The sequence below is a fragment of the Tympanuchus pallidicinctus genome, unplaced genomic scaffold (genome assembly GCF_026119805.1).
Source record: "Tympanuchus pallidicinctus isolate F22 unplaced genomic scaffold, pur_lepc_1.0 scaffold33, whole genome shotgun sequence".
In the NCBI taxonomy this organism is placed as follows: Eukaryota; Metazoa; Chordata; class Aves; order Galliformes; family Phasianidae; genus Tympanuchus; species Tympanuchus pallidicinctus.
Window position 1 is genome coordinate 16288 of NW_026294751.1, and position 25006 is coordinate 41293.

At 43.6% G+C, this 25006-nt stretch overlaps 2 protein-coding genes across 10 annotated transcripts; both read right to left on the bottom strand.

Moving 5' to 3' along the window:
• Positions 1 to 3337: 3337 nt before the first annotated feature.
• On the bottom strand, positions 3338 to 10415 carry RCAN3 (RCAN family member 3). 2 transcript variants are annotated; one of them, XM_052698715.1, is made up of 5 exons: positions 10280 to 10415; positions 8976 to 9215; positions 6745 to 6918; positions 6235 to 6406; positions 3338 to 5441 (listed from the first exon to the last, which is right to left on the bottom strand). In XM_052698715.1, exons 2-5 carry the CDS (start codon positions 9171 to 9173, stop codon positions 5236 to 5238), a joined length of 750 nt encoding a protein of 249 aa, XP_052554675.1. In that variant the 5' UTR covers positions 9174 to 9215; positions 10280 to 10415; the 3' UTR covers positions 3338 to 5235. The 2 variants fall into 2 exon arrangements, with proteins under 2 accessions (XP_052554675.1, XP_052554676.1); XM_052698716.1 differs by lacking the exon at positions 10280 to 10415 and adding an exon at positions 9882 to 10013.
• Positions 10416 to 11599: 1184 nt separating this feature from the next.
• NIPAL3 (NIPA like domain containing 3) lies at positions 11600 to 24135 on the bottom strand. 8 transcript variants are annotated; one of them, XM_052698712.1, is made up of 13 exons: positions 23991 to 24135; positions 22740 to 23003; positions 22007 to 22075; positions 21736 to 21907; positions 21548 to 21607; positions 20880 to 21025; positions 20130 to 20226; positions 19610 to 19745; positions 18877 to 18965; positions 17532 to 17595; positions 16309 to 16403; positions 15442 to 15675; positions 11600 to 11708 (listed from the first exon to the last, which is right to left on the bottom strand). In XM_052698712.1, the coding sequence occupies exons 2-12, from the start codon at positions 22836 to 22838 to the stop codon at positions 15476 to 15478; spliced, it is 1227 nt and encodes a 408-aa protein (XP_052554672.1). In that variant the 5' UTR covers positions 22839 to 23003; positions 23991 to 24135; the 3' UTR covers positions 11600 to 11708; positions 15442 to 15475. The 8 variants fall into 8 exon arrangements, with proteins under 8 accessions (XP_052554672.1, XP_052554673.1, XP_052554671.1 ...); XM_052698713.1 differs by lacking the exon at positions 11600 to 11708 and adding an exon at positions 11986 to 12527; XM_052698711.1 differs by lacking the exon at positions 11600 to 11708 and adding an exon at positions 23568 to 23653 and having other exon boundaries at positions 11986 to 15675.
• Positions 24136 to 25006: the final 871 nt, after the last annotated feature.

Genomic DNA, 25006 nt, shown 5'->3' on the forward strand with positions numbered 1-25006 from the left:
GAGGCCCTGGAACGTGTTCAAAGGAGGGCAACAAAGCTGGTGAGGGGTCTGGAACACAGGCCATATGAGGAGAGGCTGAAGGAGCTGGGAATGTTCAGCCTGGAGAAGAGGAGGCTCAGGGGAGACCTCATTGCTCTCTATAACTTCCTGAAGGGAGGCTGTAGTGAGCTGGGGGTCGGCCTCTTCTCTCGTGTCATTAGTGATAGGACCAGGGGGAATGGCTTCAAGCTACGGCAGGGGAGATTCAGGCTGGACATGAGGAAGTATTACTTTTCAGAAAGGGTGGTCAGGCACTGGAACGGACTGCCCAGGGAGGTGGTGGAGTCACCGACCCTGGGGGTGTTCAAGGAAAGACTGGATGTTGTGTTGAGGGACATGGTTTAGTAGGAGCTATTGGGAATAGGTGAACGGTTGGACTGGATGATCTTTTAGGTCTTTTCCAACCTTGGTGATTCTATGATTCTATGATTCTAATTTACAGGGATTATGGTGACACTGGGGTGATACTGAGAAGTGACACCAAGGGGTGACACTATTGGGGTGAAAGTGTTTGCTGATGTGGGGGTGATGCTGTTGGGAGGTGGTGCCGGAGGTTGACATTGGGAAGGGATGTTGGAGGGTGATGGAGAATCACTGGTGACATCGGGGAGTGATGCTGAGGGGTGACAACGTTAGGAATTATGTTGGGGTATCAGTGGGGTTTAACATCAAGGAGTGATGCTTGAGGGGAGACACTGGAGTGATAGTGGTACAGAGGGAACGTTGTCAGGATGATGTTGGGGTGATAGTAATGACATTAGGCAGTGACAATTGTTGGAGGGTGATGATGTTGGGGCATTGGGGGAGCGTCACTTGTGGGTGACATTGTAGGGGGGGTGGCATGGAATGACAATGGGGTGCCATGAAGCATGACTGTGGGGAATTATGTTGGGTGTCCCTTCAGGGTGACACTGGGATGACACTGGTGTCACGTTGCGGTGTGACATCAAGAAGTGACGCTGGGGGATGACATTCTTGGGGAGTGGCATTGTTGAGGGGTGATGTCAGGGTATCACTACTGTTGATATCAAGGAGTGATGCTGGGGTGATGCTGGCTGGTGACATTTTTGGGATGAATCTGAGGTGATGTTGGGGTATCAGTGGAGTTCAAAAGCAAGGAGCGATGCTGTTGGGGTAACACTGGGGTGGGCACACTGGAGTGATGTTGAAAGGACACTGAGTTGACGCTGGGGGGCAGATGCTGCAGAGGTCACATCAGATTGTGATGCTGGGGATTGATACCCTGGTTATGTTGGGGTGTAATATTGGGGTATCATTGGGGTTGACAGCAAGGAGTCTTGCTGGGGTGACGTTGTTGTGGTGACGGTGATGATGTTGGGCTGATGCTAGGGGTGACACTAGGGTGATGGTGGGATGTCACTGAGATTTAACATCAAGGAGTGATGCTGGAATGGGGAATGATATTGTTGGAGTGATGCTGAGGGTTGATACTGCGGTGAGATAGGGGTGGGACACCACTAGTGACTGGCTGCCAACTGGGTTTAACTTCACTGACCACAACTGTTACTTGATTTACCCCCTCATCCCACACCTTCTCCCCAAAATACCCCCTCACAGCCCCCATTCCCCCCCTCCTTTCCCCCAAATTCTGTTCCAGGTGCAGATGGCGCTGCCCCCCATCACACAGCACCATCCATCCCAACCACATTGCCTTCATTCTCCTGCCCTGCACACTTGCCCCCTGGCTTGGTTGTCAAATATCTGTGGGGTGAGTCCCACAGCACTGCCCCACAGCTTCTCAGGGCACCCACTCCCACACTGTAAAGCTGGGCTGGGGAGGGGCTGTTGGCCATCGGGGTTGAAGTGGGGCTGAAAGTCACTATGGGATGTGGGAGTCGATGTAGGGCATGGGGTGCTATGACGGGGTGGGAGTCAATGGAGGCCATGGGGTGCTATGGGGCCGGGAGTAGCTATGGGGCTGCAGGTCACGCTCACCTGCCTGCAGAACACTGCCATCACCATGAGGATGTGGAAGCTGCTTGTGCAGCACAACGTTGCTGCATCCTCCACCTCCTGCGAGAATGTGTGGGCCAGCTGAGAACCTAGTTGCCCCAGTCACCACAGTTGGCCCCACATCTCAGCCCCACTCCGTGCACTTGGCCCCACACCCCCCATCTCAGCCCTAAACCTGTCTCCAAATATCAAATCCAGAGCCCAGAGGGATCCCCCGCCCTATAACCTAACACCTGCGCCCCATGCCCCGAACGCCCCAGACCATTCCCGGCACGACACTACGCATGCGCCAGTTCCGGCACAGCAGTACGCATGCGCCTTTCGTGGCAGAAGTGTACGCATGCGCTGTTCTCTTCACAGCGCTACGCAGGCGGTGTTTCCGGCACACCACCATGCGTTCTGTGCCGCGCATTGGCCACGCCGTGGCAGCAGAGACCGCTGATAGAACTGCGATGGTGGCGACGCGGGCCCGCAACGTAGTCGCCGGCCTTTCCTTCTCTCTTTTGGTGACAGGGGAAGCACGCGAAGTTAGAAAGGGGGGGGAGGGGAAAGACCTCGGTCGAGGGAGTCCCCTTTACCAGGTCAGTAACTGCAGAAGAATTTTGTCTTGCTCTAAACAAAGGCAGGCAGCTGCTGAAGCGCACATTCCTCTCTGGTGTTAGAAACCAGTTTCCTCCTGCTGACTTCACCATTAGTGGCTCTTCTGCACCAGGTTGGATGGAGCCCTGGGCAACCTGGTCTAGTACTACATCTGGAGGCTGTGGCAGAGGGTTGGAACCTGATGATCTTTGGGATCTCTTCCAACCAAACCATTCTATGATTCTATAATTCTGTGATCTGTGGATAAACTGAAGATTCCCTTCTGTGAAGGTTTTGCACTGTCTGCAAATGTGGTCTTGTAGCACTTTTCACTTAAGTCAGTCCTATTGCTCTGATCTGTGCTACAAGCAGGGCACGCTCAGCCTGCTTCTGCTGTCTGAAGAAATGCCTTCTGAACCGGACCTCACCCGTGACTGAGGCAGGATGGAACCTCACAGCACAAACATGCGCTGTACTACAAACGAACGTTAGAATGCCCTTTCTGTGGAAATGGCTTTCTGTAGTTTTTGGAAAACATTTATTTTTATTACACGAGCACAGGTAATAATGCTGCACCCAGACCCAACACACTCCCTTAAATATTTGCTGTCTAAGTCAGTGTCAAACCCCCACTGTGAGGGAAACATCCCAAGGGAATCTATCTTCACTGCTCACGTAGTTGCACCAACATAAACACTGTCAGAACACACAGCAAACATGGGTTAATTAAAGAAAACCACATAAATGGCGCTGTATCATTTTTATTTTAAGCCTCTTTACACAAGGAATGATGTTGGAATGCAAGGTGCGATACACTTTACACAACATACATTGACAACATCACTCATTCCATTTGCCTTTATAAAATGGTTTTGGAAAGTTTTCACTGAATTCCTACTTACACGAACTGTTACAGTGGGGTAGAAATCAAACAACTGACAAAATATAAATACCAGAGAATCCAAGATGGACTTCTGGCATTTTAAAACACACAGGTCTCGAGGACAATACAACTCTTATTTTTTCGTACTGCAGAACAGCAAGACAGAAGTCAGACAAAGTGATCTGACCATCTGAAGAAATACATAAATATCAGCACATTTGCAGGTGAGATGAACAAAATCCTTTTTCCTGCCGTTCTCATGGACACTCCTGCCTCTGGAACAAGGACCTGCCTGCAGGATCCCACTTCACAACTGCAAGCCAATGGCAGGAAGGGATCGCAACTAGCACAATATGGACCTGAACACTACTGTGCCTGTGCAGATTCACGATCACTGCTACTTCAGTTGTCAACCAAGTGAAAACACTTTGGAAAGAAGTTCAATGAGCACTTCAAATAGAATTAAAATACACTAAAATGATTTGAAAAAGTCCAATTTCTGAATGATTTCTATATATGCATATAAGCAGCTTGGCTTTTTCAATGTTTTCCTGTTTTGTTTTGCTTGTTTGTTTGTTTTTTACTAATAGAAAAAAGAAGAATCCGTGTAGACTAAAAAAGGTTAGTTATAAAGTAGCATAAAAGTATACACACACATCACACGATGAGGCATATTTTCCACCTATTGAAATGCTTAACACGAGTTTACGGAATTTAAAGATCTGTATTTTAAAAAATGCATCCTTGTCTCTAAAGCAGCAGGTGCTCTATCAGACAAAGAGGATGCTGCACAGGAAAAAGTCTCAATGAAAAACAGCAAAGAAGGGCTTAAACTGCATAACAGCTGGCCAAGCCAGGCAACTGACTGTCTTCAAAAAAACAAAAACAACAGATCAGGTTTAGGTCCACAGGTCAGAAATCTACCCTAGGTGTTTTACCTCCTCATATCATTCTGTCATACATTCAGTTTGATTTATTTATAAATTGAGGCCATCTCCAGGACTGGAGAGGGACAAACATTACCACATTTCCAGAGAGGATAAGAGATTGCATTCAGTAGCCGAATCCCTATTTCACTCTGCATATTGTAACTCACTCTTAAGCAGATGTCAGTGCAAACTGTTGCAGCCATCAGTGTACCATCAAACAGTAGCAGCAGTAGTGCTGGAGACAGATTCAGGGTCCGTCTTGTAGTGGTCTGTGGCCCTTCCTCCTGTACTCTTTTGTGTAGTGAGAACTACTGGAATTTAGTTCCATATATGTATTTGTGCCTCATGTCAAATTAAAAACATATCTGAGAAAAGCAAGTACTGACCTTCAGCCCAGAAGACTGATAACTGGGAAGGAATTTTAGCATGAAGACCTATGCCTCACTTCCACTTAAATAACTGGAAGCTGCCACACGAGCATGGATCAGTTTATAACTGCTATACAAATAACTTCTTCAAATCCAGTAGTGACAGAAAAATATTATTTCAGCACTTGGCACGCCACACTTTACAGTATAAAGAGTAATATTTCAATAAAACTAAACTTCCTATTTTTCACTATTGCACGTCGGGTGGATTTGCTACACTTGGGAGACTAGTCCTTAGAATTAAAGTGCTTTGTGGAGCATTGGCATCCAAAATCTCGAACATGAGAGACAACTACAAGTAAAATCTGTTGTTGCTATATATAACATATAGCAGGACAACAGGCATCAACGTGTGTACTCATTATGTGTCTGGTTTTCGATGGCATCCTGAGTAACACAGAGTTTAACAGTGCATAGTACCCCCTACCTCCAATGTACAATCAAATGCTTTAGATTCATCCAGTATTGGTGGCGGCTCTGGACGTCTTGTCTGCATGATCTTCTGTTTAGGATTTTTCAATTCTTCTTCCTCTTCTGTCTCACTTTCACAGACATGGACGACGACACTAGGAGTGGATTCTGTCCCTGCATGAAGCTCATACTTCTCCCCTGAGGAGCAGCAAACAAAGACCATGCTAAGAACATCCCCAAGGAACAGCATTAAGCCACTTCATCACAAAAACTCCTTAACGGCTGCAGTAACTCAATCAAAAGACAAGCAGCATACAAATTTTTAAGTGACATATTTGTGCTATGCATTTATAGGACATTTCTAAATGGAAAACCATAAATGCATTTGATAATATTTAATCCTCCTAATTCCCCATGAAGTTATGTTGCTACTGTACCCAGTAGTGGCTTTCTGAGAGGACAAGAAAGTAGCTCTCTTCTCTACACCGCTACTTGTCAGAACATTTCTGTCCTGTTAGGACGGCAAACACCTCCCTCCTCACGAGCGCTGAAGCCAATTCAACAGATTACACATTAGGTTCTTTGTGTGAAAGATAACCTTCCTTTCAGGGAAAATAAATAGCACTGTTCTGAGTAAGACCCATGAAAAATTTTGATGATGCAACATAAAATCCATATTAGCATCCTTAACAACTGAAGCCGCCAATCTGCAAGAGATTGAACATCTCATTCCTCTTCTTGTTTGCTGGTCAATACTAAGATTATAGCAAAATTCAATAAATGGGTGACAAAGAGCCAGCGCCACACAGTCCAGTTTCTGTGTTATAATTTCAGTCAGCTACAGAACGAAGTTAACAGTGACAGCTTACTTTATTCAAGTAAGTAACCTAATATAAGAGAAACTTGGTTCTTTTTCCAGAAAAGTAGATAAATGCCCTGGATAAGTACTTTTGAAGTTAAATAACACAACAAAAGCAGGTAAATATCCCACCCGGTCCCAACTTGGAGACAGCACAAAGGAGGTCATAGTTTATCAGTGGAGTTGCATCTTCAGTCTGTTTCCATCCAACTGGGGGAGATGCAGGTGGTGATATCAGGAACTGTTTAACAGGTTGTGGAGGAAGAAGGTAGGACTTGTCTCCTACTTCACTGGACACCTGTACCTAAAGACAAAGGCCAGGAGATGCAGAATAAAATCACAAACGTTCATGTTTATTTAGTCTGTTTCCCCACTACTATATGGCTGTTCTCTAAGAATGCTTAATTCAGCCTAGATACAAAAATAATAGCACAACTACATAATACTTCAGATAAGCAATGCAGGTTAAGAAACTGGTCTGTGTTGACAGTGTAGCTGTCGATGAATAGAGAATACATGCTCGTGTATAAGAACAAGACGTTAATGGTTGCTTCAGAACTTCCCAGAAATGAAACTTACTGTCAAATATGAAACAAGGGAGAAACAAGCACACATGCAGACCAAGTTAGCATTCCATAATACCTGTGCAAAATATAGCTTCAGCTTTTTTCCATTGAAGTCAGTTTCATGCAGTTCAATCCGTGCTCTTGCTGCTGCCTCTGGATTACTGAAGTTTATCCTTACTCTTCTAAAGCTTTTAAACAACTGGAATGTAACTTGATTATCGTAGACAGTGAAAAGTGCTTCAAATCTTTCCTAGAGATGAAGTACAGAGATTCTCCAAACACAACATGAACGTTTTCACTCAAGGAAAACACACTCTGCATTCACTTTCCTCTCCCAAATCCCCAAGCATTTCCTTAACACTCTTCTAAGCCTGCATGTTTCATAGTTCTCCCTGACTGCTTCATCTCACTACTAAAATTCCAGGAGTACTGATACGTAAAAGCCCCTGTAGCTCCCAAGTACTGCCATCTAGCGACAGTTACCCAAAAGCGCAGTCGACAAAAATAGCTGCACACTGGAACCTGACTTTCACCTGAGCATCACAGATGCATTTTTAGGCGTGATAATATAAAGCGTTGAAAGATTAAGGAAGCTAAAACAAAGAACACAGGATTAATGAGATTTCTCTAGGAGAGAAAGACTTATTACCAAATGCTGTTTTTTACAAAAAGCAAAAATAAAAAAAATATTATTTAATTAGAAATCGTATTAATCATTGAGGAGATTGAACATAACTGTATTGTTAAAGGTTCAACTTGTTTTAATTTACTAGTTCATTTTTATTAAACACCTAATTTGCAGATTTTTTTCCCACCAGTTTAACTACAGGTATTCTCACTCACTGAAAAAAAATCAAATTCAGATCAGCAGAAGAATGCAAACGATATATTTTCAATTTTATTTACTCTGCATTGATAACATTCAGTTACTCACAGAGATCTACATAAGCAAATGAGCAGAGAAGAACAACTTTTAAGAACTCTTTCCAAAGGCAAAACTTATTTGTTTCGTTTCAAAAGACTCCAGTCTCTTTACATAAATCCTTTGACTCCTGTAATAATACTTATAGGACGAGGTTGCCACTGACTTCCGTTTCAATTAGGACAAAAGAAACTCTACAGATGATACCCACGTTAGTTTTAGAATTATTAGTTTAGCAATTCTTTCTGCAAGCTGCACCATCTCAAGGTCTTCATTAAATCAGAAAATCCATTCCTTCTGCACTCTCACCAAATTTGGTAACGAACAAATGCAGAACTACAATCTAGCGTAATCACCATTTCCCAAATAACATTTGAAATTAACCAGAAGTGGTTACATCCACCAATGGCTTCATAGCGCATCCAATTACTCTGGTATCATTAGAGAAGAACACATTGCCCTCAACACACCTGATATGCTCAGACAGACTGTGAGAATACCTTCACAGAAAAAGGAAACGTGCCTAAAAGTGACAAATCCCAGGCAGACACGCAATGTAATTTAGACAGGCAGCATTTCCAGCGCACACTTTCTAGATCAAATAATGAATTATGGGGCACTGCTGTCTCTGTAGCAGAGCTGAATCAGTCTGGTGCAAGACTTAACGTTTCGTTGATCAGCTGCTGCTTTCCCTGCCCTCTTCTATAAGTGGTAACAACCACTGACCCAACTGGAGGGTACGCCACTCTCAAGAGGCTTCAGAGAATGCAGAAACAGGAACAATTTAGTCATCTGAGATTTACAGGTGTATGCAGGAAGGGAAATGCCACCTTGCCCTCTTCATTTTTTTCCTCAAATACTCATGAGCTACCAACAGTCATTCCTGGTGCTCTCAGATGCAAAGAGCACGAACAAATCTGACTGAATACAAAGATTAGCAACCCAGAGAAGATTTAGTTTATTATCAAGTCCTAAGCGACTATCAAGAAGTTATTTTAGTTCAAAGCAGAACATGCATTCTAAGAATTTACTATAATCTTTAGGAGAATCCTTGCCTTGAAGTAAAACACAGACGTTTGCCTTCAGATTATACATAAATCTTCCTTTAAATTTGGTACTTTGCACGAAAAGAAAAATCAGAAGAGCCTTTTTGTAGGAGGAGCCCCATCACCACTATTAGAAATTCCAAATGCCTGAACATTGCATTACTATCTTCTCTTGGGAAATCTACTCATTCTTGATCTGAACTCACTGGTAAATAATTTGGGTAGATCATTTCCTCCCCCTCAGCACAACACACAGCAGTACCAGACAAAACATCCCCTGCTGCCTCTATACTTGCAGTGCCGAAGCCAGATTTCACATTACATCTCATTTCACTTTACCTTTTCCTCCTGTACCTCAAACACCGCTTCATGCACACTGCAAGCAAACAGTGAGGTAGGCAAGTCGCTTAAATCCATCATCTCTTCCAAATCATCTTCATTTTCTCCAAAAATCATCTGTTCTTCTTCTTCTTGGTCACTGCTGTACAGATCGGACTGGCTGTCGCTCCAGGACTTCATAGTATCTCTGAGCATCATTCAACCAATGCAGCACTGTGTTCTAGAGCTCCTGGTAAGGGTCTGCCATTACAAAAATGCATTCAATTACGGCAACAAAATACTACACTGTGAGTTGTTTTCTGTCCTATGTGATGATGGCAAGTCTCAAACGAGATGTCTGAACAACACTGGAATTGCCTGAGCATCCCCACTGCTGCAAGGGAGATCACCTTTTCTTTCAATAAGTAACAAATTTTGAATTTTACTGGAGAAGTCATCGTGTTTCTTTAGATAACAAGGATAGACTCTCACTCACTTTTGACTCCATGGAGGGAAAGCAGTTTGCCCTTCATCTCCCGCACACAGCTTGTAGGGAAAACTCTGTACAAGTTAATTAAACATCTCAGCAACAAGTGAACAGTTCTGCATGTTTTGCGACACAGCATCTATTGCAAGCGGGAAAACAAACTGAGAAGTTTCCATAGAAGGCTCCAAACTCTGAAAAGCATTGCTTCCATTTTACAAACACATTCCACACAGGAACGCACTGCCACTCAACTATAGTTCAACCATAGTTTGTATATAGCTTAACTATAAACCCGCAAGGTTAACGCCAGTTCTGTCCAACGCCATCCCAGGGGTTACACAACGGTAACTAACCACCCTAAGAACGTGGAAGAGGTTCCCTGGGATGGGATGTGTAACACCAATGCACCATCGTTAGTTAAGTACTAACAGAAACAGTACCGTGAGAGGCGTTAACGGACGAGGCAAAGCAACAGGGCCAGAAGGGCCACCCCGAGCAGGACGGCAGCTGAACGCTCCGTCCAGCCACCCCCGCACCGGAAGCGCAGCGCTGCGCTCACTCTTCCGGGCAGCTCTGAGGGCAGCCCCTGTTCCGACACCGCCCCACACAGCCCCACCGCCCCCAGATTCACCTGAGAGCCGCGGAGCTGGGCCACCCCGCACAGCCCAGGGCGCACCGCCCTTCAGCTTCCAGAACGCGAGAAGCGATGGCGACGGGGGGCGGCAGCGCCGCGGGTTCCAGGCTCTCTCACACACACACCCGTGTGAAGACGGGGCGCGCAGCGCTAAGGAACCGCTCCACTCAGCCTGGCTGTGCCCTCCCGCGACACCGCGCTCACCTCAGGATAGACATTCGACGCCCGAGGGGCGGCGGAACAAGAGATGGCGGCGGGAGAGCAGCGACGGCTCAGCGAGGGTCCCCTCAGCAGCGAGACGAGCCGCCAAGAGGGGGGCGGCAGCCGGCGCCGTGCGGAACGATCCCTGCGGGCGGAGAACGGCGCAAGCGCGCCTGCGTGCGCTGTCACTCATCCCGCATCGCCTCGGGGAGCTGGGGAGGAGAGGGTGGTGACCGGGATGGAGGGGGCGACGCTGCGCGTGCGCCATGCCCGCCTTCTCGAGACCGAATGAGGGGCAGCGCCTCTGGGCAGGCCGTTGCGATGGGGGTCGGTGGCTGTAAGGGCTGCGTTGGGCGGATCCCGAGGCTCCAAAGCGGATCGTTATGTGGAGAAGTGGCCGCCAGGCTGCAGAACGAACGTCACTGACTGGGAAGAGCCCGCACACAGTCCGGGCTTTGGCATAAAGACAGACGTTTCTGCGGTTTAAATGCACTCTTTTGAAGTTCGGACATGGAAAAGGGTAGATAATAATCTTCAGCTGATCCTTTCCCTCACAGGAAAGCAGAGAATTGGTCAAACCTAAGAAGGGCTTCTGCAGATTCAGTGCAGATTTCGACAACAACGGGGAAATCCTAATCCTCTCCCTTTCCTGGCTGCAGTCAAAGCCATTATTCACAGTCTCCTCTCCACCCATAGCTGTGCCCATCTCAGGAACACAGAAGTAGACACACCTTCGTACACCTCAACCGCTGCTGTCCAGATCCCAACATCGGTTTGTCACCTTTATGCCACCACTTGACATCGTCTGCTGCCACCCAGTAACTCTTGGATGAGGCAGTAACATGGCAGCACCTGTTCATCACAAGCTATAGCATAGGGATGCTGCTTTGGCAACTATACAGGAAAGAATGAGCCCCTGCCTTAAGGCCTAGCCAGGAGTACCACATAGGACAGCTGTAAGGCCACAGTGGACATGACTGCTCCCAGGTTGTTTTTCCCCACTTGTGGTTTGGGACCCCAAGAGATACATTTAATTAAGAGCACCCCGAGGGTTATAACTCCACCCCTTGTCCCCCTGGACAAAACCCCGTGCAGCAAGTGTTAATTAGGTTGGCAAGCATTCATTAGTGCCGCTGGTTAGATCGTGCCAGTATTTTGAATTTATGGCTGTTCATGTCTCTTAATTGGCATTGCTAGGAAATGGCCGTAAGCTGCCCTGAGGCACAACAGCCTGTACCTGAAGTGCATCGTCCCCAACGTGTATCAGAGGCCTGTGCTGTCCCACAGACGATACTTTCTTCACCTCAGTGCTGAACTGGCAGGTGTGCAGAAACCGCAGATCAGGTCCTCAGTCATAGAGCACATCCTGGCTTCCCATCCTCAACCTTGCCTTTCTCCAGGCTCCACTTGGATCATGTTTTCCAGCTCTTCTCTGAAATAACGAATGCTAACACTTATAAAAGTCCTGTAAAGCCAGCAATGGTAGTACTTGAGCCTCGTGTAAATTCACATGCCTCAGGGTGCTACAGCCCCAAACGTCTGCTGTAGCAAACTGCATTTCATTTACAAATACACAATTAAAAACCATTTTTTTGGATGTACGTAGTGTCTATGGTTGTAAACAACTACTGCCTTAAATTCCTTCAAGATTTTTACTGATTAAAACTGATTAAAGCTATAGCAAGAATAGTTATCATGCCAGAATTCCATAGTTTTTAAACAGAATCTTTTATTAAGTTAAATTTCCAGAGGGGTCATCAAAAAGACAGAATTAAACAGACATGCAACACTGCTTACAAAAAAAAAATGAAGCAGTTCATCCTCAGGGTTCAACACTGCAAAACCACATTTATACACACATTTCCATATGAACATTTTATACATTCAGTCAACACTGCAGCTCTATGCCACAGCATAAAGCTATATGCAAGATATACAGTGAGAACATATTAAGTGCACTGAGAAGCCACACAGTGTATAGGCCACAGGAGTCAGTTCACATTTGTTAAAGAAGCTAGGAGAAAGTCAAGGACCTATTCTGCCCAATTCATAATGGAGACAGCAGTCAGTTGGATTATGTGCACGCTTTTTCAGTGTTTGATTCTGAACAAAATGCTGCACATTTGGAAATCTAGCTATGCTCCACTGTTTACAGCACACTACTTCTCTGTGGACCAGCTGTGGATAAACTGAAGCTTTGACACTGCATGTGTTAAATGATGTGCTTTACAGGAACAGGTTACTTTCCATGCTGAAAAAAAAAAAAAAAAAAAAGCACGTGGCATGCAGCTCTCCTTTAAATCTTTAGGGGCAGTTTAGTCATAAATGCCTGCTGCAATCCCAGGCATGACCACTGTTACCTCAGCCCTAGAAATATTCTGTAACAAGTCTGAGGGTACAGAGGACTTCTCATTTTCAGTTTCCAAGATCTGAATTAGAGAAAAGGTAAGGATGTAATTGTAATCCTGAGCTATTCCCTCCTCCTGTTAGAAAGACTGGATAAGCCCTATACTCAGTTTACTTGTGCCGTCTCAGGAACAGAGACGGCATCTATAAAAACACAGTGCAGAGCAGCATGTACAATCTTCTGAAAGCTTGTGAGAAAGAACAAGAAAGGAGAAAGTACATTAAAAAAAGTTAAAATTCAGGTATTGCACATAGGCACCACGAAGGGGTGAGGTTCAGTCTGGCAGTCCTACCACTATGCTTACCGTGGCTAACAGACTGACAAGAGTGCAGCTCTCACAACACCAGCGCACTGAGTTCAACACTATAACCCCAAAAACTCCTCAGGCTTTACTGATTTGTGTGCTCTAGAAATAGACACACAAATAGCAATATTTCACATTACTCAATAGGAATTACCTCCCTTGGAATCTGCTGTCAGAAAGCTCCTAAAAGCAAGGTGTTAGGAATAAAAACAGCCTTACAATTAGGAGAAAAAGCTAACCCGAAAAAACAAGTGGCTGTGAAGTCTGCACATCAATCAGTTGCAGTTTTTAAGTACTACTTAGAAACTGAGCACTGGGAAAACAATGCTCAACTACACAGGATCACCCTATGAATAGAATTCAATAGCAAGCCCTTTTCACATCCTTTTGATTAATATTTTACTTACATATTTTATACCATCTCTGTAATAATTAAACAGTATTGCCATGTAAAATGTGGAGTTCGTAGGTTTAGCACAGTTGCTCTTAAAGCAGCTTGTTTCTGTGCCTTCAGAACTATTAGGTCAATTACCTACTGCCTCATTCATTAGAAGGAAAGAGACAAGCCATACTTGTACTCATACCTTTCCCAGCCAGCCCCCACTGTACTACTTTGTTTTGTATTACAAGGAACAAAAGCCACACATAACTTCACAACCGATTACCAGGGACACAGGCAGTAGAACCAGCGTCAACTCCAACAAGATTAATGTACTGGCAGAATTAGCCCATTAACACTGTTATCTTATCTAAGCATAAAAAGTATTGTGGGCAAAAGAAAAGTTGGTATTTCTTGAGGTTTCCTAAGCTGCAGTGCATGCGACGCCACTAGTTTCAATTGTCAGATATGTCAAACTGAAGAAGCAACTTCACATATAGGCACATGCGCAGCCTCTAGGCATCTTCACTTCACAGGGGTAGGAGTTTATTTTTATTTAAGTTGCACAAAACTGTCAATGCAGTCTCATGTATTACCAGATTAAATTAGTATTCATAGCTGGCAAGGAAAACATATGCAAAAGAGTAGTTCTGTTGTCAACTGTAATAACATGAAACAGTAGAATTATTTATAAGTCAGATAAGCTCTCAGGTAGTGGAAAAAGAATCCGGTTGTGAGTCAAAAAAGAAAAAAAAGGAAAAATGCAGGAAGCCACAACTTTAAGTTCAAGATCCTTCCGAGCCCCTTAGAATCAGAATTACCACTTAAAAATGCACAGAACACATTCACTATTCATTTCAAATTAAGTCTTCTAAGGTCACGGAGACACCCTACTATGCATACAACCCAAAATACAACAACGTAAACTTAAAATTTGGTTTCCCAGTAAAATTATTGCTATCAAAATACCAAGAACAGCTGCATACTCTTGTAAATGTTGTACTTTGTCCCCTTCACTTAACCGTTTTACACCCCGTGTCTGTTTCTCCCTTTGTAACAGCTTACAGCCATCTCTTAGAAGGTGGAAAGATAAATATCTAAGTACACAATGCTTCATTATTCTGGCAGTTCTCACTGAGCGCTGGACTGTGCGTTCTCATTTTTCCTACTAGGTCATTCACAATATTAGGACAGTACCTTTTTTGCTTCTTAGAATAAAGGAGCATAAAATGGCACCCCTACCTACAACACCGTAACACTGCCAAAGGAATGCTGACATCTTTAAGCATTTAAAACTACTAAACAAAGTTGCAAACCCTATCTCGACTACAGAGAGAAAATAAAAATGGTAAAGAATTGGAATCTCATCAAGACCGACTAAAATATCCTTCCAGTCACGTTACTACAGTGCTGTCTCTGTAGCCTTCGATGCAACTTGAAGCTCTTTCTGTGAAACCAGAGAAATAGCAAACAGTCCTTGTTCTAAACTGCCATGTAATCCAGTGGTGCTAGATAAAGAATTAACGTGCTCAGTGCATACATTCAACACAAGCTAGAGAATGGCTATACAAGAAAAGCCCAAGAATACTCAGTAACTTTCAGTGTTCGTGCTTGAAAATAATTAAATTTTATTGCCATGTTAAGGTAGCATGGTGGTTACGTTAGAAACATGAGGGCTTACAACTTTTCTAAAAATTCGTCAATCTCTCTATGTAAAAGATTAAATCCTTTCCTCATCTCACTGTGAACAACGCCTGAAAACCTCTATTTGGAAATAAACCACTCCCAGCAGGGCTAGAAATTGCATGGTTACTTCTCTTCCCACAGCATCTGCTATTTCATTAGTTTCCTAAAGACGCGATACTGTATTCATTATTTCATGCTCTCAGCAGCCTTCAACGGAGGACAGTGACTTACTTCTTGCTAAGAGGAATGCTTTCAACTTCACAGCTACAGAGAGTTGCTTATTTTAATAATCAGTAGTTAAAGTAAAGTTTGAGACAAACTTTAAACTATATCAAAGTCGGCTTAACACTTGCCTACATTTTAATCAGGTAAATAAATAAAGGGCATACTTCCGATGAGTCAAATCAGTTCCTTAAAGGTCATTCACTCCTTTTTGCTGTGCTCCAGCACCCGGTATGGTGGAGCAGAAACTCCTCTGGAACCATGTTGCTCCTGCACTATTGGCAGTGTAGCAGGTGTATAAATTTCTGGCGTGCTGTCATTGTTTTGCAGGGCACCATAGGAAAAGGAAGCTCTGAGGTCAGGCTGAACTGCAATCCCTTTGTCATGCATGTTTTGCATGCCTGAAAATAGCAAAAGCAGAGATTAAATGTTTAGGAACAAAAACACATTCTTCCTGTACTCTGTTAAATCACCAAATTACACAGGCTGTGGGTTACTGGCACGTGGCTCGTCAGATCCTTGAACATTAAATGAAAGAATGCTTTTCAGCTAAGCAGTAAAGCAACTAATGGAGGAAATTACGCTGCAGTGAATGCAGGATTGCAATCATGTATTTAGCAAATGCTACATGTTTCTTGTACAGATCACCAGAAAGACAGTTTAGCTATACTTCAAAAAATAAGTTTCTGCTCCTTCTGGCCTCTATCGCTTGCCATGTACCTCAGTCTTCCCCAGTAATCACTTCTTCCTGGTTGATGAAGACCAATCCCAAGTAAATGCTCAAAACCTGTAATCTTCCCAGACAGTAGCTAATGGGACTGTTGCCACGCTCTCTCTAGCATCAAAGGGCCCAGAGTAAGTGTCACCAAAGTGGAAAATGATGCCTTTCCTGCTTCACAAAAAACATGAATGCACACCCCTCCACGAGACAATCAACCAAAGAGAATGGAAAAACAAAGAACAACTTTAAAGAGAACTCAAGTTTGAGTGAAAACCCAACAAATAAAAGAAACAGGGCAATAAACCATTGTTACCTGGCATAGCATCCATTGATATATAGGGTTCAAACGGTACAGATTTCTTTCTATTTCTTGTGATCAGGAAGACACCTAGAAACGCTATGAGGCATCTGAGAAAAAACAGAAGATCTTTTGATATGACTGTGAAAATGGAGAGGAGACAATGCTTCATGACAGGCCCTCAGAAAAATCAGCACCTAGCACAGTAAAGAACTCGGAACTAGAAGAGAAAGATCTACAGAGTGAGAAAGAATTCTCAGTTGAGTAACCCTTTTTGACAGTACTGAAATGTAACTATCAATCACGACTTCACACCTTTACCAAAATGCAGAGAGAAATTTTCACATTAATCTTGACTAAGAGCAGAAAGAAAGCATATAGAAATTTTATCTGCTTTGATGACATTCCAGGATTTTACAGCCTAAACTATGCAAAGTTTTCCATGGATAAACACACTGACAATTGTCAATCTTCATTTTTACAGCATGCTGACAGAGGAAGACAGTTAATAATACTAAACTAATAATACTAAATACTAAACTAACGTTAATAATACTAAGTTAATAATACTAAACTAAATAATAAAACTAAATAAACAAACTGTTGTTTGTTTTCCTGTATTAAATTGAAAAGCATTTCAGGCTGCCCCCTGCTTATGGAGAGTTAATCACATCAAACACTGTAGTTAGGACTAAACGTTGAGTTACAAAGTGAATGTTTTACTGATTATATCTGCATTGTGTGAATGGCCATGCCCCCTAAGAAACAGGATTCCTGAAGTCTCGTAATAAGACAGTGAAGGCTCAAATAGATGCCCAAGAGATCACTGCTTCCGATTATTTTACAGTTCTAGATTGGTGAGCAGATAGCCTGAGAGCATTCCACTTCACCTTAGAAGGTGTGAATACACTTGGAAAAACAATCCATGTGATTCAACACACAATAGGATCTCTAGTACAGTCAGCAGGACATTTACTGTGAAGTGCAGAAGTTGTACAACTATACATAACCTACTGTGATAAAATTCCTCTAGAGCATCCATCATCACCCAGATAAGGTATGGAACTATGGGCCACTGTGTGCTCTAGGAGAGAGCACAGTCAGTTTGCCCACCTTCACAGTAGGTTACACATCCCATGTATACACACATACACATGTACTTACATACGGATTTCTAAAATTTAGCCATATGAAGAAAAACTACTCAGTTTTCTATCAGGGAAACTTAAAACACTTACCCAAGTGCAAACATACATATATGAAGAACATCTTCACCAGTGAAATCCAGGTAGAAAGTTGCTCCTTCAAAAGGAAATAATTCACAATGGCTTTCTTCCCAGGTAACATGAGCAATAACTGCTGCATCTCTAGTACTGGTCCCTCCAGAAACTAAGTCATGTAAGATCACTATCTGTATAGTTAGCATGTTTAGTTGGCTTTTTTTTTTTTTATGGTCTTAATACAGAAAAGCATGGTCTGATTACCACCGCAACAGAAACTGTACGTTTACAAACCTTTTAGAATTTGACCACCAAAATAACAGTGCAATTACTATGGCCACAAGTAAACCTGTACAGCACAGCAACTAGTACAAAGCTTCCAATATTGGGGTAGGGAAGGAAATAGTGTTAGAACTGTTGCAGGTCACTATGCAAATGAGCCTAAGCTGAATTCTCACCAGATAGTTATTACCATATAAACACAAGAGACCACACTCCCCAAGACTGAACAAGATACCAAACTGGATCTCTCTAACTACAACAGAATAAAAACCCTTGACTCCAATTAAGCATACACAGCTTAAAAACATAAGATGACAGATGTCATTGTTGCCCTAGATGTCAACAGGATAAAAAGCCTGACCTACACACCTGGCTCCAATTCTACACCTCTAATAGAGGTAAATAAAGTTGATTAATCTGAGAGTAGCACGTGACTTGGAATGTGACAGGGAACAAGCATTAGACAAAGCGTAGGCCACAGTCTGTCACGGTGTTGAACAGAACTAAAAGGCAATACGTAATTTTAAGGGGGCAGGGGACTATTGTCCCTATGTATCTAGGAGGGAATTACTATTTACACAGACAGCGCATCTGCTTTATTGTGATGAATACTTTCTCTAGTGCCTTTTTTCTTCTTTCCAGTTTTACTCATACATCTAAGAAAAACCTTCAAAGCGCTTCCTCAGGTTTCAAGCCTAAGTGGGTTTAAAATGCTCATCTTTGTTCATAGACAAAACTTCCTCTGTGCAGCTAAGGTCTAAGATTGGAGTCATCTGTACATAATGAAAACTACCTACAAAGTTGAAAGCAGTTGCATCCTACATGCAATGCAAACAAAACCATCAAGAAGAAACTCATAACAGGTGTGACCAGAAGAAGAAAACACATTAAATGAAATGAATTCACATTTTGAGAGAGGAAAAAAGGGAAAGCAAACCAGCTCCAGAAGAGAGATGACAAGAAAATACAAGTCACTGTCTTGCTGGGTATTCACATTCCTCAGCTGTAGCTAAGAATTATTTTCCAAAGTCTTTTGCCCCTCTTTCAGAAAGAATCAACATGCTGTTTTGAGCACTGTTACCTGCTGTGATAGCTACTGTTGTGGACAGGATGTAGCCAATGCTCGCAATTTGAGATGAATCATAGAGCTGTGAAGCTTGAGCTAAAAATCTGCAACGCAGTGACAGATGACAGAAGTTAACTTGGGAAGAATACTCAAACTGCAGTAGTTAACATCAACCAGCCCACTTCTCCTTTATGGAGGTACCTTTCAAGTACCTGGTGAATACATTTAAGAAACTTTACTCTTTTTCAGTACACCTACATAAGCACCCCCTAGAATTAATAGAAATGATAGATGAATGAACATTCTGCTGTATTAACTAAAGGCAGTTCAATTACAACCACTGACATTGGGGCCGGGACATCACTTGCATTCTGAACAGCTCCTTATCCTTGCTGCTACTTGTGTTTTTACATTATCGTAAGAACAAAGGGGAAAAATACAGAGCACTTTGATTTCAGTCAGTGCAAATACATTGTATTTCATTAGCCACCATTTCATTCATGCTGGTGTTTTACAAATACTAGAATGATCTATAAATTTGAGATCAATACTGCTTGATAATGTCACTACATGGAAAAGCAAAGAATGCTATCTTAGGCTCCTGTGACACAGATTTGAAGACAGGTGACACAAGAGGCCAGACCTTCACACTAAAATTTGATCAGCATTCTGGAAATCAATAACAAACATCTCAATAGTTAGAGATCTGCTGAACCAGCACAGTTATGGAAGAGAGAGATGGTCTTACGTTGCTTGAAAGACTGCTGTAGCAATCATGCACACCAACATGATATAAAATATCGGGTAGTTGAGTTGGAGGTTTCCTCGTATTGAGACAACAATCATGCCTGCCACAGCCTTCACTGTCACAACAGTCATGGAACCTGCAAATGTTTATGAAAATACAGCTGAACTATGTCCTTCTCAGCAGGACAAGAACACTGCACATTCACTCTATATGTGACGAGCAGCTGCAAACAAAGTCAAGATATACACATACTCAAACCCTTCTCTTGCAGGGAAGGTATTTTATCTCTAAACATCACTTATATTCCCAACAACATTACCACTGTGACCTTCAGTAAGTCACAACATTTCGATATTAGTTTTTCTTGTCAACAGGGCTAGGAGCATCTACCACTTGTTTAAACGCTTAAGACATTATTACACAATCATACTACGGAAGGATAAAAGCTATCATTTCTGATGACACACTGACATGATTAATAAGACTAAGGAAGTTTTCAAAACAATCCATATCAACTTACCCAGCAAAGCTACCAACAGGAGAATTATTACAATGTAGTTTGCATTTTTCTCCTTGTAAAAATACAGTAGCAGGCAGAATATGATGATTTCTACAAGCTACAAGAGAAGAGAAACCATCAGATGTGGAGTTTATGGCATTGCCAGTAAATGGAATACTGAACAAGTCAGACATTAAAAATCACAAAACAGGACAAATCAAAGGAAAATGAGGATCGTACGCAATTACAGACCAAGTTTAATCCCAATCAAATACTGATATCACAAATATCAGCCTATTTTCCATAATGAGGTTGTGTAAATGACCCCTGCAGCACACATCTAATTTAATAGCCAAACTTATCTCTGTTAAACAGATTTTACAATATTATTAATGAGACAGTGATGGCTCAAGAAAAAACGTCTGTCTAGGAAAAGCGCAGATCAAGTATAACATTTGGGCACCTCTTGGACAGTTGCTCTCAGCTGCCATCAATACTACTTCCACAGGCTGAAGCTGACAGGTCAGGGAGAGAGCAAGCTATTTTAAAACTTTTCAGGTAAAGACACTTAAATTCTAACAGAGTAATTCAGAGAGAGAACAGTAGGGTTACAAGTTGCACGTGCACTGTGAAACTGACACTGGCAAAAGTGACATAAGTCCATTAGCAAGTACAAAGAAATACCTCTAGCACTCATAACAAAAAGTACTTTAAAACCTCTCAACCAGGAATGTGGCAGAAAACATTCCCGTATTTTATGGGCTATCTTACCATATACAACAGAAATGGCCAGCTCACTAAATGCCTAGTGATATTTTCTCCTGTCATCTTCTCATGACTATTAGGTCCAAACGTAATCAGCAGATAAGTTCCAACAATTGCCAAACCACAACCTACAAAGGACAAAACATATCGCCCTTCGGCGACCAAAGGAGAAAAAAAAAAAAAAAAAAAAAAAAAAAAAAAAAAAAAAAAGGAAGAAGTGGACAGTTAGTGGGTTAGTATGGATGTATGGAATTACGATCTCATGTGCATATGGCCATGACACCATGCGCAGTCCTCCAAGTGACTCATTCCTCTGCCCTTCGTGCCCTACTTTCAAATTGTTATAATTAAGAAACCTCAGGCAATAAGTATGCCACGATTTGAGAAAAAAAATACTCATACCAAGTAGCATTTGCTAAAATAACTGTAGTCACAAGATCTGCATCTGGGGCTTATCATGCCTTGCACTGCCTACAGCCTATTTTCCAGAAAGCAGAAGAATGAATGTTCCAGCTCTGTAAACACACGTATGCATGAAATGTGGCTGATTCAGTTCTATCTAAGCAAATGCAGCGCCAGGGACCCAGGCTCACCATGCCTGACTCTTAGGTCGTGCTTTGCATAGGTCAGCTTGTGAATGGAAGAAAAAAGTGAAAAGGAACTGCAGTACTTACTCAAAAATTCTTTGGGCTTCCATTTTTCTTTAATAAATATAATTCCTATGATTGCACTAGCTGTAAAGACAGGAAGGGAAAAAAAAAAAAAAAAGAGAAACAGGATGATCTATATATTGGTCCAGCAATCAGTTGTCTCACACTAAAACGCTTTCAGACTTGCATGTCAGTCATCTCTTTCCTCTTACCTATAACAGACACTGCGCTGAGAGGCACAATCAGTGAAAGAGGAGCAAAGGCATAAGAAGAAAACACCCCCAGTTCTCCCAGAACCAGGAGAAAAAGTCCACACCACCATGTCTTGGTTTTGAAATAGGCTCGGGGATCTTTGGAACCTGCCAACCGGATATGGCTGTATTTCTAGAAAAAGGGGATAAAGGAACAGAAACTGTGACATGCATGACACTTTTTAACACAGGATATTTGAGGCAGGATCAGTATTTGTTTCACGATACTCACCTGGAGGTTGAGTGCAATACTGATGACAAGATGCCCAAAAATAGCTAGTAATGCACCAATCAAATTCTCCTGTAAAAACAAAATAAAGATATTACATTCACCTACTGGACCTTGAAGGAAGTTGGGGTTTCAAGCATAATCTGGAAGACAGCAGAATTAAAATGGCTCCCTCGAATACTCGGCAATAAAATCTGTTTTTATCTTCTCCATGTGAAAGGAAAATTCAAGTAACTTTTCTGTAGCTACATTCCAAATCTGTGAAACTCAGGCAGAAGATAATCCATTATGAATTGACACTCCATGAGAGAGCTAAATTAATAAGTGCATATTTGGAATCTTTGCAGGAACATTTCTCAGCAGGAAAGAACAGACTGCTAAATGCAACCTATCCGTTCATTCTTTCCTTTAAATATCTGTTTTCATAATGGCTTGGCATTCAGCAGCACATGGATCAGAAACATTTGCAGTCTGTGAATCAGCTTTCGAGAACTATTCTGCTCTTCTCCATCTCACCTATAACATCTGCTGGTTTAGTGGGCAATTTAGCTGCATTCAAAAACACCTGAGATACCTTCCCACAACAGATGGTAAAGCTTGCATAAAAACTTGCAAGCCCAGAAAAAGCTCATGTTAATCTGGAGAACTTTTATAACCACCCAAAACTGTGTTCTAAATGAAATTTTTATACACAGAAGTTATGGCATCCAAGAGTAGACTGGAGTAAAAATATGACCTTATAAGAAAAGGAGTCTGCGTGTGGCTGCACAGAAACTGCTGCTGTGGCCAGTGGGACTTGCTGAAGTTGCACGTGTGGACTGTTGCCTCCTTCCATTTTTGTTTGTTTTTCAGTCTCCTGGACGACAGAACTCTTTAAAGAGGCTTGAACTCTGCTGAAGTTAGGTCATTTGTGACTTGGTACCACTTCTTCCCATCCATCCTGCTTTGCTTCTTGAAATTCTCTGCAGCTTGCCTGCTTTTCTTCCTCTGCAGGGTTATGCTGAGAAAGAATAGGCACCACAAGCAGAGGTGTAGATAAGCAAATATTTCTAGCAAGTTAAGCGGAGTAGCATCATATTTCTCCAAGATGACACTAAGAACAATATAAAAGAAAGGAGAAAAAAAAAGGAGAAAAAAAAAAAGAATCAGTTCAGTGAAGTCAGTGGTCAAAAAGCTGTAATGAAACCCTGTGGTAAGATAGTCCATACATAAAAATCCCCAGAGTCAAAGCAACAGCTGTACCTATCAACAGAGAAAGTAGAATTTCTATGCCTTCTCAGAAAGCCTCAAGCACAGGAACTCACTCTTCCCAGAGCTCACAAACCGGCCTGGCCACAGAGGGGGACATTTAACAAGCTATGCCATTTGGAACGCTCGTTCCCGAAGTCTCAAAGGCTCCAAGCCCTGCTTTGTCCCCTCTCCTGCCTACAAACTTCTTTCATTAGCTCAGGACACCGCACGACGTCGGCCTCACAACCCCACGCTCTGAGCGGCTCCTGGTGCCGCCTGGGGGGCCGTCACCACATCGTGCGGCTCCAGGCGGGACTGCCGGGACCAAGCTCACCGCACAGCACCATACGCACAAACCGGTCCCCGGTCCCGCACCACGGCGGCTCCTTCCACTAAAGACCTCAGAAAGCATCTGTGGCCCTAAGGGACAGACGTGGTGAAAAGATCCCTTCGCACAAAGGGCCACACGCTGCATCAGGGCACGGTCCGACAAACAGGTAAGGGCTCACCCGGGGCTGCCCACAACGGGGCTGCCGAGCGTTCCTCAGTCCGACCTACGGCCTCAGCGCGCAGCTCAGACCCACACCGTGCCTGCCGAGCAGAGATCGCTAAGATTCACGGCCCGCCCCGCGCAGCCTCAGCCCCGCGCCGCACTCACCCAGCGGCCCGCAGCTCCTGTAGCCGCCTAGCCCTGCTCACCTGAGGCGGAGGGAAGCCCTCGACCCAAGGAGAACCTCTAACAGCAGCAGCGCCTTACCTACGGCCAGGACATTCCTAGAGCCTGGTCCTGAAAGCAGCAGAGAGCACTCCCCAATTCCACGGCATTCCCGTCCCAGAGGAAGACCGCCGCACCCGGGCTCTCGGCTTCTAGAGTCACCTTAATGCGCATGCGCCAGTCGCCAGCCTCAAGCCACCTTAACCAGCGGCGCACGGGGCTGCTTTGAGAGCTTGCCTGTGATTGGAGGTCTACTGGAATTTTGAGAGAAACAGGCCTGATGATTGGTGCAGATTGGGGGCCGGCCACTGTCACGGTAACTAGGGCTATTGCTCCTTCAGTGCGCCGCGCCGCATAGCAGGATGGGAATTGCTTGTCCCGTTGCCGGGAGGGGCCTACGATGGTGCGGTCCTGGCGGTTCGGTTTCGTTTGCTTCAGAAGAGAAACGGTGGTCCCGTTAAAGTTCGTTGTGTTGGGTGCGCGAATCTCGTGGCTGTTCTGGAGCATCACGAGGTGCCTCAGATCGTAAGGTCCCGCCCGGTACCGTGCAGTGAATCGTTCACAGCTGGAGAAGGGAAATCCCAACGACGCGAGTGATTTTCTTTCAAAGCACAGTATTTATTAATGAAGGCAGTCAGTACGAAGTGATGCCCGGAGAAATTTATATCGCTATCAGTTGGGTGTGCATGAGGGGCAAAACTGAACTCCTTGGAAACATTTGGACCAGCACAGGGGTATGGGGAGCGCTACCACTCCCGGCCTCCCGGTGGCTGTGTATTGAGTGAGGTAGTGGGAAGTTCGCTGCGGGCTCTCTGACGGCACTGAGCAATTCCTCGTCCTATACACAGCCCCCTCCCCAGCAATGACTGTCACAGGGTACGCACTACCTCTGCTCAGCAGCATCCCTCCCTTCTCACCGAGCTACAGTGAATTTGAATTCAGTAGTGCAGCATTATTGCCAGTGCAGGTCTATGCCTTATCCTGATCAGTCAAGGTGTCCAAGTTTTTGTTGTGATGGCTGTAGGAGACCAGAACCGGAGCTGGTTGCCACATCAGGA

Excerpts from the sequence above, each read along its gene's own strand:
- RCAN3 (XM_052698715.1), bottom strand. The coding sequence starts at position 9,173 with ATGATGCTCAGAGATACTATGAAGTCCTGGAGCGACAGCCAGTCCGAT. Across the intron at positions 6,919-8,975 it reads TTGAGGTACAGGAGGAAAAG|GAAAGATTTGAAGCACTTTT; the intron begins GTAAAGTGAAAT and ends CTTCATCTCTAG. Across the intron at positions 5,442-6,234 it reads TGTCTCCAAGTTGGGACCGG|GGGAGAAGTATGAGCTTCAT; the intron begins GTGGGATATTTA and ends GCTGCTCCTCAG.
- NIPAL3 (XM_052698712.1), bottom strand. The coding sequence starts at position 22,838 with ATGGAAGGAGGCAACAGTCCACACGTGCAACTTCAGCAAGTCCCACTG. Across the intron at positions 21,026-21,547 it reads GAAGCCCAAAGAATTTTTGA|GGCGATATGTTTTGTCCTTT; the intron begins GTAAGTACTGCA and ends TGGTCGCCGAAG. Across the intron at positions 19,746-20,129 it reads CCTGTTGGTAGCTTTGCTGG|GTTCCATGACTGTTGTGACA; the intron begins GTAAGTTGATAT and ends AAACATTTGCAG.